Source organism: Taeniopygia guttata, chromosome 23 (assembly GCF_048771995.1).
Source record: "Taeniopygia guttata chromosome 23, bTaeGut7.mat, whole genome shotgun sequence".
Lineage (NCBI taxonomy): Eukaryota > Metazoa > Chordata > Aves > Passeriformes > Estrildidae > Taeniopygia > Taeniopygia guttata.
In genome coordinates, this window is record NC_133048.1 from 1934792 (window position 1) to 1955534 (window position 20743).

The following is a 20743-nucleotide window of genomic DNA, read 5'->3' on the forward strand; positions in this document are numbered from 1 at the left end:
GGTTGCTCCATAAAATTTTCCATGTTCCAACTAAACGACTTGGCTTTAAAACCCTCGACTGGCATTCCCCTCTCCTTTCTCCCTCTCGTTCTGTGCTTGGTTTTCCCCCCTGGGATCACACCCCTGCCTTTTCATGGATTGTTTTCCTTCCCTGGCACGCTGGGCTGGGCTCGGAGGGCTGTGAGGTCGCTCGGAGGGTGGCAGGTGGAGTTTTAATCACAGCAAATGGGTTCTGTAAATGATGTCATTTAGCAGAATGAAAAAAATACCAAAAAATCAACTTTTTCCAGAGGTATTTCTGTAGTGGAACGGAGAGAAAACTGTGTCCCTAGCTGGCATTTCCTAGAAAACACTCGGGTGTGTAAACTGAACGGGATATTTGTTTCCAAAGCCGTTGTTTTTCCAGAATAAAATGGAATATGAGGTTTCTGAGCTCCCAGTTGCCATTTTTCTCGCCACATCCACCAAGACAGCTGCTGAAAGAATGTTCCTTTTGCCATTCTGTCTCTGTATGTGCTGTTTTTTTGCTTTGTAGTAACTCAGGTTGGTGTGTCCCAGGGACATAATTTGTGTCCAGACCCTGGGATTCCCGAGAGAGGCAAAAGGATAGGCAACGATTTTAGGTAAGAACATTTTCTTTGTGTTCTGTGCATGAGCTTCTGTGTGTCCCTGGCTGTGCTCCTGGTATGGGGGGCTCTGTTTGCTCTGTCCCCCTCCCAAAATCCTGCCCAGTTTTGTGGGACACGTGTGTAAAACCCTGCCTGTGTGTGCTGTTCCACGTGAGGCTCTCTAAAGATCTCTTGGAGTATTTTTATCCTTTCCCAGTCCGGGTTGTAGAATCCCTCTGTGCTGTCATCCCTCCTCTGGAAAACTAAAACAGCCCAAAAAAAATTTAAAAAATCATTTTTCAAATTAGCTCAAGCCCCAGCATGGCCCTGTCCTTAGAGAATTTGAGGTGACTGAGGTTCCTTGTCACTGAGTCTGTGTGGTGCCAGCTAATTGGGGTTTGGAAAGTTTAAACCAGTGCTGCTGTTCCTTTCCAGTTCCCAGTTTTCCTTTGCAGGGATGCCCCAGCTGCTGGTGGCCATGGGGAATCAATATTTCATCTGATTTTGCTGCCCAGGCCTGTTTTGCTCATGGGAAATGTGTCTCAATCAAATCCCAGTCTGCCAAATTCTCCTCAAATCCAGCAGAGGAAAGGGAATCCCAACAGTCCCTAAATTCCACGGGATGAATTCCCAGCTGCTGCAGGCTGGATTTTGTTACCTCAGGGAACAAAGCTGGAGCAGCAAAGGCTCGGAATCCAAACCACAGAACAAAGAGCAGAACCCTCAGCAGTCGAGGAAGATTTTTATTTCACTTTATGAGCACTCTGAGCGTGTTCTCTCCTGGCGCTGTGGATGAAATTCCCACTGAAATGTCACTAAAGACTGGGATTTGGACATCAGCACCTGGGGCAGAGGGGGAGGCAGAGCTGCTCCCTCTCCCTTCCTGCTGCTGCAGGGCCAGGGGATGGCTCTGGCCCCAAATCCAGCAGGCTGATGTCCCCTCTGTCCCCTCTCTAGGCTGGGCTCCAGCATCCAGTTCTCCTGCAACGAGGGCTACGACCTGCAGGGCTCCAAGAGCATCACCTGCAAGAGAGTCAGCGACATCATCGTGGCCTGGAGCGACCACCGGCCCGTCTGCAGAGGTGAGGGGCTCAGCCTGCCTGGATTCTGGGATTTGTGGGAATTCCCAGCTCCTTCCTGTCCCTTTTCCATCACCCATCCTGCCCTCAGTCATCCTTTTGGTCAGGTCAGAGCCCAGAGTGGTTTGGGTTGGAGGGACCTTGAGGACCATCCTGCTCCTTCCATTATCCCTCCATGCTGGTCTTAGACACTCCCAGGGATGGGGCAGCCTGAGGAGGCTCAGCCTGGCTGGATTTTGGGATTTGTGGGAATTCCCAGCTCCTCCCTGTCCCTTTCTCACCCATCCTGCCCTCATGTCATCCCTTGGCCAGGTCAGAGAGTCCCAGAGTGGTTTGGGTTGGGAGGAACCTTAAGGAAAATGTTGTTCCATGGGCAGGGACACCTTCCCCCATCCCAGGCTGGCCTTGGACACTTCCAAGGATGATTTCTCTGGGAAATCTTCTGGGAAATATGGGACACTTCCATGATTTCTCTGGGAAATCTGGGACACTTCCATTGTTTATCTGGGAAATCTTCCCCAGGGTCTCCCCACCCTCACATTTAAGCTTTTTTCAGCCCCTGTTTCTGCACCCCACAGACTCCTCCATGAATTTCCAACTGTCCCTAAATCCCTTCCCTTCCCTCTCTCCTGAACATTCCTTTTGTTCAGAGATGCCAAACCTGAGCAGGATCATCCCCCTCCCTATTCCAGGTATTTTCTCCCCTCTCCTCCTTCTCCTGTAAGATGAAAGACTGGAATAAAACCTGCACAAGCAGAGGTGGAGGGAGATTTTTAACTGGAAATGTGGAATTTTGGGGCTGTGCTTCCCCAGGAGCCTCATCCTGTGCCATGAGCCATCGGGGAATGGATTTTTCCCCATTTTGCCCATTTTGCCCTTGGGCATTTTGTTTTCCTTCCCTCTCTGAAATGTCACATTGTGATATTTGTAATGCTAATAAAGAACAACTTGTAATATTTTTAATTGAATCCCTTTAACGCTCTTAAAACCATAAATAGGGTGGTTTTTTCTTTTTTTTTTTTCCCGGTTCTTTTTTTTTTTTAATTTCATCTGCAGATTTTTTTCAGGGCTTTGGAATCCCATGTAATTCTTGAAACAAGCCTGAAATAAATTGAATCAGTGTAAGAGGATATTTGGCATAAATATGTGACACTGTAAAGGAAATTTATGGTGTCCTCCTGCAAGAGATAAGAAGGGATTTGCCAGCATTATTCTGTTTCTGTGAGTCAACTTAATTTTTTTAGCTGCTGACTTTCATGTTTTAGGGCTTTTTTTTCATTTTAGAAAGTTTGATTTTTATTTTAGCTTTCTGCTACTTTTTTCTCCCAGTTTGTGCCATTTTTTAAAATTGGGTTTCTCTCAAATTTCAGAGCCAGTCCCAGATTTTAACCCTTTGGGCTTCAATAATTTCTTAATCCCCACTGAGCCAACTCTGGGGGAAAGTTCTGCAGCTTCCCCATCTTCTGCAGATTCCCTCTGGATTTTGGGAGAGTCACTTAATCCCACCGGAAAAATGGAAATAATAGGATTTATTTTTTTAACACTGTTTTTTTTTTTTTAATAAGTGACCTCAGCTCCTTCCTAAAGTGCTTCCCAGCCTTTCCCAATGTTCCCACAGCTTGGCCAGGAGATGATTTCTCCATTGTTTTAGAGAAAAAACCAAAATGTTGCAGACTCCACACATGCAAATACATCTCCTAAATTAAATTATAAATTTAAATAAATAAATAAACTTCAAAACCAAATTAATTTTGAGGCTCCATTACAGCAGCAGAGAATATTTCCAGAACCAGGATGTTTTTCCCCACAATTTTTTTTGGTGGGATATTTCAGCTAAATATTACATCAAAGGCATTCCACAGGCAAAATTTTCCCTGCTTAAGCATTTTTTTCCAGCTTTTCCTTTACCTGAGATGTTTTGAAGATGCAGAGCTGAGTTTTCCACCTTAGTTCTGAGCCCACAGAAGGAAACCAGCTGATAAATACTTAATTATGACCTAATAAATCCTCACTGTGCAGTGTTTTGGGGGTTTGATCTGCAGGAAGAAAGGAAATGTGGTTTTTTGGGGACATCAGGAAGGAGTTGTGTCATTCCTGGCCTGGCTGGGGAAGGATTTTTGTGAGGAAAAAATGAGGAAGGAAAGGAAATAAATCAGTGTGAGCAGTGGAGAGTGGGCTGGGTGTTGGTCTGAGGGGAGATGGGATCGGGGTTTGTTGGGGTCAGGGTTTTATGGGATCAGGGTTTGTTGGGATCAGGGTTTGTTTGGGATCAGGGTTTGTTGGCATCAGGATTTTATGGGATCAGGGATTATTTGGATCAGGGTTTGATGGGATCAGAGTTGATGAGATCAGGGTTTGTTTGGATCAGGGATTGTTGGGATCAGAGTTTGGATCAGGGTTTTATGGGATCAGGGTTTTATGGGATCAGGGTTTGATGGGATCAGGGTTTGATGGCCCCACTCCTCACAGAGAAACCCTTCATATTTTTTACCACACGGGCGTAAAAAAGCAACAGTGCAGGCCGTGAAAACACCAACTTTCACATTTTTCCCTCCTCCCACTTCCATCCCAAGCTCATCCCTCCTCCCTCCCCCCTGAAAGGTCCCCCCCGGCGCTGAGTGTCCCCGTTTGTGTCCCCAGCCAGGATGTGCGACACGTACCTGCGCGGGCCCAGCGGGGTCATCACGTCCCCCAACTACCCCGTGCAGTACGACAACAACGCCTACTGCGTGTGGGTCATCACCGCCCTCAACCCCGCCAAGGTGGGTCCTCAGCACGGCCCCGGGGCCAGCGCGGGGCTGGGCAGCTCCAGTGAGAGCAAACGGGGTTCTGGTGTGCATCCCCTCGGGGTTCTGGTGTGCATCCCCTCAAGGTTCTGGTGTGCATCCCCTCGGGGTTCTGGTGTGCATCCCCTCGAGGTTCTGCTGTGCATCCCCTCGGGGTTCTGGTGTGCATCCCCTCAAGGTTCTGGTGTGCATCCCCTCGAGGTTCTGGTGTGCATCCCCTCGGGGTTCTGATGTGCATCCCCTCGAGGTTCTGGTGTGCATCCCCTCGGGGTTCTGGTGTGCATCCCCTCGGGGTTCTGCTGTGCATCCCCTCGGGGTTCTGGTGTGCATCCCCTCGAGGTTCTGCTGTGCATCCCTCTCAGGGCTCCTCTAGGTCAGGGTGACCCCGGGATTGTAAAGAGTCTTTGCTTCCTTTGTTGAGGCAGGACGGTATGAAAGGGCTCTAGGTCAGAAGGTGAGAGTGGAACTCTGATTTATTTTAAATATACTGCTCTTTTTATAGTTAGCTTCATTCTATTGGTCCTGAAGTAAAAACATCTCACCCCACTGGTGTGCAGTGAATGACGCACAGTGGCAGAACGTATCTATAAACAATGTGAACAACAAGAGACATAAAGAATTATTTACATTCTTTCCCAACTGTTTCCCAGGCTTCTGCCTGGTTAGAAACCTTTGTTTTCTCTCCGACTGAACTGAGAATACCCACAAGAAACCCCCTGGAACTCCCTCAGCGGAAAAACTGGGATGTGGTGGTGGAGTGTGTGTGCACAGCAAGACACATCCAGAAACATCCAGACAAATCCAGGCATTTCCAAATTCTTTCAGACACATCCAGAAACATGCAGACAAATCCAGACACTTCCAAACACATCCAGAAACATCCAGACAAATCCAAACGCTTATAAACACATCCAGGAGCATCCAAACACATCCAGAAACATCCAGACAAATCCAGACAATTCCAAACACATCCAGGAACATCAAGACAAATCCAGAAACATCCAGACACTTCCAAATGCTTTCAGACACATCCAGATACATCCAAACACATCCAGGGGCATCCAGACATTTCCAGACACATCCAAACAAATCCAAACACTTATAAACACATCCAGGAACATCCAGACACTTCCAAATGTTTTCAGACACATCCAGAAACATCCAAACATGTCCAGGAGCATCCAAACACATCCAGGAACATCCAGACATTTCCAAACACCTCCAGACACGTCCAAATACTTCCAAACTCATCCAGAAACATTCAAACACATCCAGACCCTTCCAAACACATCCAGACTCCTCCATATCCCAGGTTTCTCCAAGCCCTGTCCGTCCTGGCCTTGGACACTTCCAGGGATCCCAAGCCAGCCACAGCTTCTCTGGGAACCTTTTCCAGCCCCTCTCCACCCTCACATTCGAGGTTTATTCAGCCCCTCAGGCTCATTTCTGTCCCCACTCAGACTCTTCCCCACATTTCCCGGCTGTCTGGAAATCCCTGACCTTCCCTCCCTGCTGAACACTCGTTTTGTTCAGGGTTGTAATTAAAAGTGAGTGTAATTATTTGTAATCGAAGCCCCTTTGATATCTCGTGTGGAGGGCGGGGAGGTGCCCAAGCAGCTCATCAAGGCAGAGAGGTTGTGCCAGGAATGCTGATTTTTCTCTCTTTTTCTTTTTTTTTGGTTGTGGCTGGGCCTTATCCAGCAGGATTTCAGCCCCCAGGGGCAGAGGAGCGAGGTTTGGGTCTATCTCGTGTTATTTATGCAGTACTGTAAATTTAATCGCATTTTTGCACTCGTTTAAATTTAAATACAAGCCCTTTCTGTACAGGTGTGACTGCCCTGGCCTGGGAAAGATCAATCCCTGTCCATTTTCCCCTGGCAATGGGAATTGAGGGCAGTGTTTGGTGCCCTCACAGCTTTTTCCAATCTCAGCCCTTGTCTCTCCTCCAGACCTGGAGCAGAAGAACAGGAATTACTTTGCTGTGTAGCTCCAAAAACCCTTTCTGAAGTGTTATTTCTGCTCTCAGAAGGGACAGGATTCCTGTGTCAGGACTGCTGCAAACGTCATTCCATTAATTCTGGATGAATCCTGAGCCTCCCATTTCTTCTCCCTTGCCTCTGGACATTTTCTGCACATTGGGGGAATCTCACAGGATCTCTCATATTTTTTTTTTTTTCCTGGGAATTTCCTCTGCTGGACCCCTGCTTTTCCTCCCCTTGGAGTGGAATTCTCCCTCCCTGCTGAGCTCAGCCCAAGCCTTCAACCAGCTCAGATCTCTGGTGGAGGAGGATTTTAATGAGAAATATCCCTAATTTCCCATTTCCAGGCTCATTATCCCTGGTGTGGCTGCACAAAACCTGGATTTTGGGAGACTCAAGTATGGAACCAGGAGATTTTTCTTCAGTGCTGATTTATTGGGAGGGATTTAGTGGTTGATCACCCCCCTTCCTCAGAGGGATGGGTGTCCATGGGCTGGAATTCAGCACAGCTCAGGCTGTGGAGGGTGTTTCATCCTTTTTCACAATTTTTGTACATTTTTATATCCAAAAATCACCAACACCCAGGTTTTGTGTGGCTGGAACAGTGTTTGGAGAGCTGGTGGTGAGCTGGGTGTGGGCATTTCCTGGGGGTTTTGTAGGATCACGCTTCCAGTTGGGTTTCCTGCTATGAATTATGAAGGAGGAGATGAAAATCATGAGGGAAATACGTCCCTGGGGCGTGCCCAGTGCTTCACTGACCCTTTTGGGGTGAATGTTTGCCGGAGCTCACCCTAGGTCAGGGGTGGCTCCATGTGGTCCTGTTCCAACAGGTCCTGTTCCGTGGAGCTTTGGGAGAAGCAGAGAGATGAATTTAGGGCTCATTTGCAAATCCTCTGCTCATGTTCAGCAGAGAAACAGCCTGAGATCCACTGAGCCCCAAAATCTCCTCCAAGTCTGCAATTTTCCCCTCAAAATTGGGAGTTCTGCATCCATAGGGCTGAGGCCTCCTCGCTGACAAATTGGGATTATTTCCTCTGCAGAAGGGGGAATATTTAGGGGATATTCAGGTTTTTTTTTTTTTGCTGGGCCCTGGTGCCCTGGGAATTAATTCCAACCACAGTGGGAAAATAAATCACTGGGGAGCTGAGAAATGCATATGATAATTGGGGGATTTGCATAAAAAGCTATTTCTGGCCCTTTTTGACATGATGGATGTTGCTGGTTGAGGTTTCTCCTGGGGTTATTCCTACCTGGAGCCAAAAAAAAGAAAAAAAGAAAAAAAAAAAAAAGCCATGTCCAAGCTGATGGAGGGAGAAGGACCCCTCCAGGGGATGATTTATCCCAAATCAGGGCGAAACTCTGGAGCCTGAGGAGAAGGGAAATGAGGAATGTGGAATGAGGAATGTGCTTGGAAAGCTTCAGGTTAGAACTGCAGTTCTCCTGGAGAGAATTACTGTGGATTTTTCTCCTCAGAATGTGACTGAACTTCCAATCACTTTGGAATCAGGAGTCCCATCCCATTTTCCTGCCTTTGCTGATTGTTCCTTGTCACTTCAGCAGCTCCAGGTTTGGGGGTGCTGGTGGCTTTAACAAATCATTAAATAATTAAATTAAATAATAAAAATAAATAATTAAATTTAATTAATTACATTTCCAGCTTTCAGAGCCCAAAAAAAAAAAAAAAAAAAACCAAACCAAAACAACCCAGGAAAATGAGTAAACAAATACAATATTCAGCATCCAAATCTTGTGCCACGAGGTTGCAGGCTTGAGTGTGCTGGGATGTAATTAGTTGTTTAATTAGGGTCAGACTGCTCAGGATGCTGCTCCTTGAGTGGCTGAAGTAATGGTGTGTGCAGATCTGCGGCTCGGTGTTCTCTGGATTAATTACATTATTCCAACATTTCATGCTTTTGTAGCCTGCACAGGTTAATATTTGGGTACTAGACACAAATTAAAGTCATCTGAAGCATCACCCAAACTCCTGGTTCACCATCCTGGGGCTTTGGCGGGAAATCCTTCTTTTCACAACAGCAAGAATCTCTAAATTTCATTTTCTATGTATTGCAAAAATACTGTGTTCATCCATAGAAAAAAAAACACAGGACAGCTCAGCCTGAACTGCATAAACACCTTTTTTAAATTATTTTTTTGTTTGAACTTTGAGGTTTTTGTCCCCCTGGGAATCCACACCTGCTCAGGTTTTGCAGGAGGGACTCATTATAAAAGCAAGGAAGGACGAGAAGAAGATTTTGGGTTTCCTGAGCTTCGGTTCCTTGCCCCAAACTGAGGTGGGAAGTGGCCCCAGAGCTCCTTGGCACTCACCTGCTCCTTCTCGACTTTTGCTGATTTTGTGTTGTGTGAAGCAGCTGAAAGAAGCACCAACCCACATTTGGGGATTTAATCTGTTAAAAGTCAGGATATTTATTGTATTTGCAAAGGTCTCGTGCATTTGAGTGGGTTTTGTGCTTTTTATTTTGGTCTTCTTGTGAAAGAATCCAAGAAACAAAACTCCATTGATTTCTGCTGATGGGGGATATGAAACTCTTCTATAATTTAATTAATCTCTTCTTTTTCTGTTTGTTCAGCCTGTCCCAGGCTGGGTTAAAGACTCTGCCCCTAAATTGGATTTGAAAAGCAGAGATTCCCAAAGCAGCTGAGAGCCTTGGAGCACAAACTTCCCTGGGAGTTCTGCTCCTAAATGATGCAGAGATGTTGCAAAAATCCAAAATTTGGGTGGAACGGGAGAGGAAAAAACAGGGATCATGGATGTGGAGGTGCTGAGGATTCTGTGTGCAGACAGCAGGAGAGAATTCACAAAAATCCATAAATTCTCTCCTGCTCTGACACAATCTGGCAGAATTTCCTGAGCCACAAAGTAAAATACTCTGCATTTACTCCATGCCCAGAATTCCAACTCTGGGGTGGGAAAAGGCACTTGGAGATCCCAGCACACAAATATCGATATTAATGAAGGCACCAGGGCAGGCAGGAGATCAAACAGAGGCGATCCAAATCACCTGTAAAAATCCTGTTTAAAAAAAACCCAAAACAAACAACTTTTTGGGGATGTTCTGGAGATTTTGATGCTTTTAGAAGCTGCTGCGGGATCCGTGAGCTGGGCAGGGCTTGGTGTTGATTGATTGATTGTGTTAATTGTATTAATTGTGGTGTATTTTTGGCAGGTGATCAAACTCACCTTCGAGGAATTCGAGCTGGAGAGAGGCTACGACACGCTGACAGTGGGGGATGGAGGCCAGGTCGGAGACCAAAAATCTGTGCTTTATGTGTGAGTAACAATTCCCTCCTGCGGGAATGCACCTGGCCAGGTGGGGCTGGTTTTTGGGATGCAGGGATCCGCTGGGTTTTGGGCAAGTTGTCACTTTTGGGGACAGAAATTGTCCCCTCTGTTCTTCCCTCCCCGCTTAGGGAGAGGCTGAGGCTCTCCAGGGACATAAGGAAATTTGGGATACAAAAGGAAAAGCAGCCCAGGCAGCAGCAGGAGCTGTTGGAATTTCTCTCTCTCTCCTGCTGCCATCATTTTGAGCTGTAAATCCAAGATTTTGGAGTGACATCCCCAACATTTCACACCCAGAGTGCGTCTGGGGCAACGAGGCTTTTTCCAGGCTGGGATTTGGGATTTTTGCATCCTTTTCTTGCAGATCTGATGTTCTGTGGAGGTTTCTTCATGTGCAGATGGTCCTGCTTTCCCTCCAGGCTTCTCCAGAACCACTCCAGCAAAGCTGGTGTGCTCTGGCAACTGATGGAGAAATTAATTGTATTTTTTTCCTTCTTCCTCTTGTTTTTCCACGTGAAGCAGCCTCCCACTCCATTTTCACATATCTGCATTTCTTTGTCTTTCCCAAACATCTTTTTCCCCGAGGTTTTGTTTCTTCCCAGCACATGGACAAGGGTGATCCTTGGTCAGAAACCCCAGCCTGGAATGTGGAGGTTGAGGTGTAATTCAGGTGTCCCAGAACATTTCACAGCTGCTTGGTCACAGCCTGCAAAATCCCTGCCACGGATTTGGTAGAAATTCCTGCCACAATTTCCCATTCCAGCCCTTCTGGTTTGCCTAAAACCTACAGAGATTTTCCTTAGGTTGGATTTTAATCATTCCTTGTTTTTTCCCCATTCTTTGTTATCTCCTCATCACTTTGCTGATGCAAATTTGGAATATCTGTGACTGAGCAAGGTGCAGTGCAGGAATCTTTTCCCAGGAAGTTTCCAGTAAATTCCTGGTGCTAATCCTTCCAGGGAATTTTTTTATTCTTATTAATAATCTGGGAGGATTAATTGAAAAGCAATGAAATGAGAGAGAGGTGTGAAGACCACAGTGCTAATTAATGTGCTTGAAAGTCCATGGATCACTTTTCTCAGAGTTTTCTGCCCACTCTCAGCTGGATTCCCAGATCAGGAATAATATCTAGATACAAAGTGAGGTTTCTTTGGAAGAATCAAAATGCAGAAACTCCTGTCAAAGGCAATAATTCCAATTTTCTTTCTGCTCTTCACTTCCCCTTGGCTGTTGAGGAGCTCAGCCCTGTTGCCTTTCCAATCAAGGAACGCACTTGAGTGGAGTTGCACAGCAGCAGATTCCATCCCAAACAGAGCTGGGAAGGACCATTTATTTCCAGGCTCATTCCCATCCCTGGAAAATGGGAGCAGAGCAGATTGTTAGGCTGAGCTTCCTGACTTGCAGAAGAAATTTGATTTCCTGAAGTAACAAGCACCCAAATCAATCACCCAGCTTGTTAAAAGTGGGGTGGCAAAGGATGCAGAAAGCTTTGAAGCACCTTTTCCTGGGAGGTTTTTTCCTCTTGGAGTGTTCCTCATTCCTGCCTGGCTGCAGTTTCAATAAATAAATTGAGAAATAACAATAACACTCCAGAACATCTCTGGGATGCAAAACAGGCACTAAAACCAAGATCACTTCTTCATTTAACAGCACCCTGAGATCAATAAAATTCCTGCTGCAGGTCAGAGCAATCACAGGACAGAGCTGAGAGAGCTTGGCTGGGATTGTGATTGCAGAAAAACAAAAACCACTCCGGGTTCCAGAGCCTGGCTGCTGCAGGTTCCCTGTCCTGGGGCCTGTGAGGTCCCTGGCATGGGGAGGAGAGGCCTGGGATATCCAGGGTGCTCCCATTTCCCTGAGATCCCTGCCCTGGAAAGGATCTGGTTGTCAGGAATGACTCCAAGAGTGTAAAAGTCCTCCTTTCCCAGCCCGTGCAGCTAAAGGAGTCTGAAATGTGTAGGATCGACTCCTCAAGGTTGTTTGTTTTTCCTTATCTAGAACATTCTTTGTCTGACCTGCTGAGCTCTGTCCAGCAGCTCGGCCATGGCATTCTGTCCCCAGTTTCTGGTGGAATTTACATTTTATATCAAAAATTATGAGTAGTATGTTTACAATATTGTGCCAATATCTATCATTTATGTTAGACAGTGTGTCTCTACCTTAAACCAACAGCAAAGTGTCACCATCACACCAAGACATGGAGGGCAAGAAGAAGGAGAAGAAGGTCAGGACACATCCAAATCCCTCCATCTTGTACACCTCAACCCCATTCTAAAAACCCCTAAATTCTACTTTTTCACCCTGTGTTAATTCAAATATCACACTACTCAAGCCCTTGTGGCTTGTAATTCCTCATACAGAGTTGGCAGTTTTTTCCAAGGGCTAAAATGGAAGCTGCAGGTGTTTTTGACTTCTTACCAGGGTCTGGAGACAGCCAGGGCAGGCAGAGGGATGTCCTGGATTCTGACAGCACTTGGCAGGGAGCAGGTTAATGTCACCTGCACTGGGTGGGTGACACAGCCCTGGGAGCTGCCACAGAATCCTGGAATGGTTTGGGGTAGAAGGATCTCCGAGCCCATCCAGTGCCACCCCTGCCATGGCAGGGACACCTCCCGCTGTCCCAAGTGCTCCAAGCCCTGTCCAGCCTGGCCTTGGGCACTGCCAGGGATCCATGACAGCCCCAGCTGTTCTGGGCACCTGTGCCAGGGCCTCACTGCCCTCACAACCAGGAATTTCTTCCCAACATCCCACCCAATTCTCCCCTTTTCCAGTTGGAAGCCATTCCCCCTTGTCCTGGCACTCCAGTTCTGGTGCTGAGCCCCTCTCCAGCTCTCCTGCAGCGAGGGCTCCACTCGACCTTCCCTTCTCCAGGATGAACATTCCCAACTCCCCCAGCCTGGATCCTGTCCCTTTATCAGCTTCACATCCCTCCTCTGGCCTCGCTCCAGCAATTCCATGTCTCTCTTCTGTTGAGTTCACTTTTATCCAGGAGCCTTTCAAGTGCTGCTGTTGTACCTGGGGCCGGGCCCAACCCAGAGCTGAATTTGGATTTATTTAAACCCTGCAGGAAAGATAAAAAACCCTCTCGCCCCCTCTCCACTTGCTCTTAATTTCTGAATTTCTTGCAGATAATACCTCAGCAGAAACAGGATAATCACAACATTAAACACAGGCAACACAAGAGCCCTGCTCCCGGAATAATCACCCTGCCCACACAAATGCTGTTCCTGCTCCAGGAGCACAGCGGAGGGAACTGAGCTCCACGTGGGCATCTGCCTTGTGCAAAAATGCTCCTGTGGGTGGGGGATAAAGCTCTAAAGCTGTGTTGAACCACCACGAGGTGATTAATCCCAGAGGCTGAATGAGCCTCATTAACAGGGAGAGATCAGCAACATTTCCCTAAATCTGCTCAGCCCTGCTGGGAGGATCACGAAGGGAAGGCAGAGCCCTGATCCTGCTGGGATTTGTGGCACTTCTCAAGGGGTGTTCAGCATATTTGGGGCTCGTGCTTTGTCTGCTGGGTGCTTTTTTTGCTTTTTTTTTTTTTTTTGATCCTTGTAGAAACTTCTCTCAGGGCAGCAATGGAGCAGGGAATGGGTGGGAAGTCGTTTTCTGTGCCAGGGCAGTTCAGCACAGTTTGGCTTCTTGGGAGTTTTATTTCTTTGCTGATGTTTTGCCTCAGCGAGCAGGGAAACTATTCCTTTTGCTGCTGGGTGATCTGTTCCAATAACAGCAGTGAATTGTAATTATTGCAGCGAGGGTGGTGGGGGAAGATTCAGCGCGGGGGCAGAACACGACAAGATTTTCATCAGGCTCAAAAATCCCCCAGTTTTTTGAGGTGATTCTTAATTAGTTCGGCATTTCCCTTCTCCTGCAGAGTCTTTATTTGAGGGTGGTGAATCTGAGGCCACTTGGAGGCTGTTGATTTGTTGTTGTTAATTATTTTTTGCAGCCTGACGGGCACCACGGTCCCCGACCTCATCGTCAGCACCCAGCACCAGATGTGGCTCCTCTTCCAGACCGACAGTGTCAGCAACCTGCTGGGCTTCAAAGCCACCTACGAAGGTAGCCCAGGCTCCTCCCTCCCAATTCCCCTTTTCCCAAAGGGTCAGGGACCAGCTGAGTGCAGGGATTTGGGAGAAAAGGGAGCTCCTCTGTCGGAATCTGTGGGTATTGATGATTCTGAGATTGTAGAAAGTCTCTGTCTGTCAGCCCCGCTGCCAAAGCAGAAGCCATAATTGGTCTGTGCTGTTTCAAGGTTGTTTATTCTGTTTATCTCTAACATGTTCTGCTGCCCTGCCGCAGCTCTGTCCTGCAGGGCAGCGTGTGGGGCTCTGCCCTCAGTGGGATGGTACAAACATTAAATACCACAAACTACCTGTGCTGGATTTACAATAACGTGCCAATATCTGTCACCTACGTTGGACAGTGTGTCCCCAGCCTGAACCAACAGAAAAATGCCAACACCACAGTGAAACATGGAGGGCATGAAGAAGGAGAAAAAGGACAAGACACACCCAATTTCCTCCATCTTGTCCCCTTTGGACCCCTAATCTAGAATCCTAAAATTTTACTTTTGCACCCGTGCCACACTTAATTATTATTTATATCAAACACTCAGAGCTTGTAATTCATCCTGTAAGATTGAAAACTCTTTTCCTTGGACAGAGATCACAGCCAGTGTCTCTGGGGGCTCTGTCCAGGAGGTTCCTGACCCCTGCAGGGTCCCAGGGCAGCCAGAGGGAAGCTCTGGACTCCCACACTCCTCTAAATAAATTGAAGCTCTGCAGGTTTTTTTTTCCTTAGGAGTTTCCTTTCCCATCCAAGCTGGCTGGGTGGGGGTTGTCCCATTGCCTCTTCAGGTGTTTTGTTGGAAAAAGCTGGGAATTTTTAGGTGTTTTATTGAAAAATGTTGGGAATTTTCAGGTGTTTTATTGGAAAAAAGTTGGGAATTTCAGCTGACAGCAACAGACTGTGCCTGTGGGAGGGGATGGGATGGGGAATCCATGGTTCCAGCAGATCACTGGTGTCAGCTGCTTTAAACTGGGACTCGGCTGGGCTGTTTTGAGTGAAATGAAAGTTAATATTGGGATTTTTTTTAAAGAAACTCCCAGAATGCAGCAAGATGTGAGTGCTCAAGTCTTCCCTAAGCCTTTGGATTTGCTGTTGTCACAGTTGCTGGCAAAAATAGGGAAATTGTGAGGGAAAATCTCCCTGATTTGTGCTGGAAGTGCCCAGTGGGAGCATTCAGCTCTGGATTTTCCAGCCCCAAATGCACATTATTCATTTTAAAGGTGTTTCCTTGGCTGCCCCTGTTTGCAGCCTGTGTAAATCCATTGGTTCCCAGTTCAGCTCTGGCAGGGTCTGGCTCGTTGATGTTGCTCAAGGTCACTCCCAAATCTCCAATCCCAATTTGTATCCTCCTGAACAGATTTTTTTCATCGTAATGTACAATAATTCTGGATTTCCAGTGCTTGGGAGAAGGAGTTTGGATTGAGTTCCACTTTCCTGGAGAATCCTTTCCTTCCCTCTGCACAGAACTGAGGGAGGCTGAAAATTTTGAGAGAGAGCTCCAAGTTTTCTGGGATCCTGGGGCTTCTCTTCCCCTCTTTTCCTTTCATCCTGGGTGATTTTTTGGGAAAACTCTTTCCCCTGGAGCTGGTGCCTTCCACATCCATCAGGATATTCCTGTAGAATTCCCAGCCCATTGTAACAGCTGGGCTAAAGGATTCCTTCATGCCACATTTTTTAGAAACTCCTGAGAAATTTAGGATTGATTAAAGACAATCCAGACTCCCATAATTTCCTCCTTCTGAGGGATATTCCCCTATTTGGACTGAAGTCTCAAAAAAAAAATTAAAAAACCCATTATTTCTTCTACTGATGAACCTGAGTTTATGCCAAGCAATAGCAGAAAAGTAAATTAATTGTATAAATTCCTGTGGTAAGAACAGAAACATCACAACATGAAAAAAAAAACAAACAACCAAAAAACAGTGAAAACCAGAACAAAGCCAAATTGTAATTTATTATTGTACTGTTTTAATAGAAAGCGAGAATTTCAAATTAAAACCAGATTTATGGACGCTCCCACACTAATTTAATTTGGATTTCTGCTGGAATTGGAAGGAGCTGACTCAGGTCTCAGCCCCCTGCTGCAGGCAGGGGATGATTAAAGGCTGTTTATTGTCGGGGGAGTGCTGAGCAAGGCTTTGGCTGTGGAGAGCTGGAATTCAGCCCCACGGTGCTAAAGAGGCTTAGGAGCTCTGCAGGGCTGGAGCTGGAGATTTCCTCCCCTGCCCTTTGTGCTTTTAATCAAACTTTTTCATCTTGCCACAGGAATTGGTACAATTGATTTACTTTTATGCTATTGCTTGGAATAAACTCCAGTTCTTCAGCAGAAGAAATAAGGGATTTTTTGTGGGATTTTTTTTTTTTTTTTTAGACTTTTCTGGGATGAGCTGCTGCTTCCTGCAGCTCTTTTGCCAATTATCCAGGTGGGAATCCAGGCCTGGGTTTATTTTTTTAGGTTCTGCATCTCCTGCCCTCTCCCTGTCTTGTTGGTGTTGGGGTCTGTCAGGAGGCCAAGAGGTTTCCATCCCTCCTGCTCTGCTTTCCCACTAAATTAAATGTGAATTTCATGGCTTGAGTTTGTCACAAAGCAGGAGCCACAGAAGGGATTTGGGTGGTAGGAGGAGGCAGGAAAGGTTTTTTTCCTGTTAGTTCATCCCCTCCATGTTGTGTTTCCTCTTTAGATCCCTTTTTTCCTCCTTCAGGCAATCCCAGACTGGTTTGGGGTGGAAGGGGCCTTAAAGCCAAGCCTGTTCCACCCCTCCATGGGGTCAGAACCAGAGAATCCTTTGGGTTGGAATAAGATTATTCCATTTTTATTCATTCTTGGAGGCAAAATCTGAAAGGCAACAGAAACACCCTGGTCTTGATTCCTCCAAATTCCTACCTGGCACCATTAGCTTTAATTATTTAAGCCAAGGTCATTTAAGTACAAAATCCTGTGCTTGAGGTAAAATATTTTCCTATTTCCTGCCTGGGGGTGACGTTTGTGGGGTTTCCTCAGTCTCAGAAATCCTTCACCCTGTGGCTACCCCTTCCAGAAGCCAGAGTTTGACTTGCTGGCAGCTCCAAAAATCCTCATTTTCCCCCAGAAATGGGGCAGGCAAGAGCAGGAATTCCCAGGAAGGATTTGGGGAGCCTGCAGGGTGTGTGAGGGAGGCTTTTTTCTCCTTCCTCACCCAATTTCCCACCCACCACCCTCAGCCAAACAGCACAAAGAGCTCTGCAAAATTCCTGCTGCCACATTTTCCCTCAGAAAACGCCGTTTTGTCAAAAATTTCCCCCTGTATGAATAATATTTGATGGAGAAAGCTGTGAAAGATTCATGTCAACTTGTTTCCTTTCAATAATGTCAAAACACTTGGTTTGGGTGTTCTTGTTTAGTTTTGACTTTTATTATTCTAATGTGGAAGTGATTTTACTTTAAACATTCATCAGGAGGAGTGTTTCAATCTTATTGAAGTAACATGTTTTGATATTTTTGAATCACTCCTTTTTTTTTTTTTTTATGGAACTTCTGCCCTGCTAAATATTTCATGGATTTTACTCCCTACACAAAGAAATGTAGAAACCAGGGAATTTTTCTCAGGTCAGAAAATGGAATTTCCAAATAAATTCAATTTCCTGACCTCTGTAAGGTGATGAAACCTTCAAGCTGTGTTTGCCTGCTGCTGACAAGGAGAGGGTGGGAATTGGAAGTTCAAATTCCTCATTTTTCTCCCATTTTTAACCCCCTGATTTGAGCTGGGATCATGCAGAGCGATAGGAAAGGGTGAGGAGAGGCTGCCACAAAGGGAATTTTTTGTGTCCATTTGTGGAGGAGTTTTGGGGCTGCCAGGATGGGAATTTTTTGTGTCTATATGTGGAGTTTTGGGGCTGCCACGATGGGAATTTTTGATTTCCAGTTGTGGAGTTTTGGAGCTGCCAGAATGGGAATTTTTGATTTCCAGTTGTGGAGTTTTGGGGCTGCCAGGATGGAGTCAGGCAGGAATATTTTGTGTTCATGTGTGGAGGAGTTTTGGGGCTGCCACAATGGAAATTTTTAATGTCCATTTGTGGAGGAATTTTGGGGCTGCCACAATGGAAATCTTTTAGGTCCATTTGTGGAAGAATTTTGGGGCTGCCACAATGGGAATTTTTTGTGTCTATATGTGGAGTTTTGGGGCTGCCACAATGGGAATTTTTGATTTCCAGTTGTGGAGTTTTGGAGCTGCCACAATGGGAATTCTTTGTGTTTATACGTGGAATTTTGGGGCTGCCACAATGGAGTCAGGCAGGAATTTGTGCTCATATGAGGAGGAGGTTTGGGGCTGCCACAATGGAAATTTTTTGGGGCTGCCATGATGAGAACTTTTTGGTACAGGATGAGCTGGGTGGTGAATCCACTCTTGCTCCATGTCCTGAGGGATGGCTGGAGCGAGGTGTGTTGGTGGCACAGAATCCTGGAACGCTTTGGATCAAGGCAGGACCTCCAAGCCCATCCCAATCCATGGGCAGGGACACCTCCCACTGCCCCAGGGCGCTGCAGCCTGGGTGGGGGCACTGCCAGGGATGGGGAATCCTCACCAAAAGCCAACAACCAGAGGGATCCCAGGACATCCAACAGCTGTGCCAGCAGCCCTGGGGACACTGGGGACACGCCCTGCAGCTCCAGGGCCATCACTGGCACTTGCTAACTGCATTTCCAGGCTGTGGGGAGGGAAGGGATGACAGCCATGGGTGTTTTGAGTGGCAGCAGGGAGCGTCCCCAGCCCGCCGGGTCCCTGTCAGGCACGCTGATGAATGTTCCAAATCCACTCCTCCCATCCCAGCTCCTTGCTATTCCTTGAGTTTTCCAGCTGAATTTTCATTTCATGCTAGGCACTGTTGGCCTTGTGCGTTTTTGCTGGGAGGAATGAACAGTTCAGTGCAGCTTTAACACCCAAAATTTTCATTTTCCATCCCTAATATGCAAGTGCAGCTCCTAAATAGTTGGATTTGGAAACTGTGCAGGAAGATCCATAAATCCTGGCCAAGTGCTTTCACTGAGAGGCAAAAAGCGCAGCCTGTTTCACGAAAACTTTTAATATTAATTTATGTTAAATTATTTTGGGGATGCTTCATTAGCTAGCGGTGAGTTTTCTGCTCGAGGTGCAGCAGAAGCTCCGTGACTTCTGCTCAAAATACACCTGGATGTGGAGTTGCCTGGAGCCAGAATAATAATGAGGGATGCTTGTTGTTATTCCAGCCAAATTGGGATATTAGAGGGAGTCATGCAAATCTCAGCTTCCATGATTTGCCTCTGTAAAGGAAGTGTCATAAAAGAGATTTCCAATTTGGTGCAAGAAATTGGAAGCAGGGAGGAAAAGACAGCGAGACTGATCAGAGATGATGGGGATAAAAACCAGAGGATTGGGAGAGGAGAAGAGTGTGAAGTGGGTAAATAATGTGGGAACACTCAGGAGGAATGAAGGAGTGAAGATTTTGGGGATAAAAACCAGATTGGGAGAGAGGAGTGTGGAGTGGGTAAATAATGTGGGAATACTCAGGAGGAATGAAGATTTTGGGAATAAAAACCAGAGGACTTTGAGAGGAGAAGAGTGTGGAGCAGATAAATAATGTGGGAACATTAAAGAGGAATGCAGGAGTGAAGTTTTTGAGGATAAAAACCAGAGAATTGGGTGAGGAGAGGAGCTTGGAGCAGGTAAATAATGTGGGAACACTCAGGAGGAATGAAGATTTTGGGGATAAAAACCAGAGGATTGGGAGAGAGGAGTGTGGAGCAGATAAATAATGTGGGAACACACAGAAGGAGTGAAGTTTCTGGGGATAAAAACCGTATGTCTGTGAGAGGAGAGGAGTGTGGAGCAGGTAAATAATTTGGGAACACTCAGGAGGAATGAATTTTTTGGGGATAAAAACCAGAGGATTGGGAGAGGAGAGGAGTGTGGAGTAGATAAATAATGATAAACACTCAGGAGGAATGAAGTTTTTGGAGCAAACAGTGATCCAGGGCAGGGAGCCCTTTGGAAATGGGGTTGGAGGGAGCAGGAGATAACAGGAAATTGTGCCTGGGCTTCATTTGGAGTCCAAATGAGAGAGGGATTAACTCAGTGTGGGGACAAGGCAGGAATGGGATTGGGAGGGAAGGAGAGGGGACAACCCAGCAAAATCCCTCTGTGTCCCAGTGCCAGGGAGCTGAGGGTTTGTCCTGCTTGGAGAGATGTGAGCCCTTGAATTCAGAATTTCCTGGAGCAGAGGAGAGCACGAGCTGCTTTGGATCCTTGTGTTTTTCATTTATTTCCCTGTATTTTATTTTTCCTTTTTCATTTCAGCTGGGATTGTCACAGAAGCTTGGAATGGTTTGGGTTGGGAGGGACATTAAAGATCATCCAGTTCATGGGCAGGGACACCTCCCACTGCCCCAGGGTGCTCGGAGCCCTGGCCTTGGACACTGCCAGGGGCAACCACAGCTTCTCTGGGAATTCTGTTCCAGCCCCTCCCAGCCCTCGAAGGGAAAACAATTCCTCCCTGATATTTAATCCCAATCTCCCCTCCCTCATCCTGAAGGTCTGGGGGATCCTCAGGAGGGGTTTTTAGGAGAGAATCGGGGTTGGGATGCCACAACCTGGTAGGGGCTGCACCAGCTGGGCCTCAGCCACTTCCCCACACCCAAATCCTGTGTTCTTTCTTCCAGCCCCTTCCCCACACCCAAATCCTCTCTTCCAACCTCTTCCCCACATCCAAATTCTGTTCTTTCTCTTCCAGCCCTTTCCCTACACCCAAATTCTTTCTTCCAACCCCTTCCCACACCCAAATTCTGTTCTTTCTCTTCCAGCCCTTTCCCTACACCCAAATTCTTTCTTCCACCCTCTTCCTCACACCCAAACCCTGTTTTCTCTCTTCCAACCCCTTCCCACACCCAAACCCTGTGTTTTTTCTT

General features: G+C 46.7%; 1 protein-coding gene across 2 annotated transcripts in view; it reads left to right on the forward strand.

Moving 5' to 3' along the window:
• The window catches only part of CSMD2 (CUB and Sushi multiple domains 2), a 224638-nt gene that overhangs the window by 102314 nt on the left and 101581 nt on the right, over positions 1 to 20743 (forward strand). The window contains exons 8-12 of one of the 2 annotated variants that reach the window (XM_030290568.4): positions 536 to 623; positions 1566 to 1690; positions 4328 to 4449; positions 9638 to 9741; positions 13703 to 13815. The exons of the other annotated variant lie outside the window; for it this stretch is intronic. Of the exons in view, the coding sequence (XP_030146428.4) occupies positions 536 to 623; positions 1566 to 1690; positions 4328 to 4449; positions 9638 to 9741; positions 13703 to 13815 (552 nt within the window). The remainder of the gene's footprint in view (positions 1 to 535; positions 624 to 1565; positions 1691 to 4327; positions 4450 to 9637; positions 9742 to 13702; positions 13816 to 20743) is intronic. 2 annotated transcript variants of the gene reach the window in all.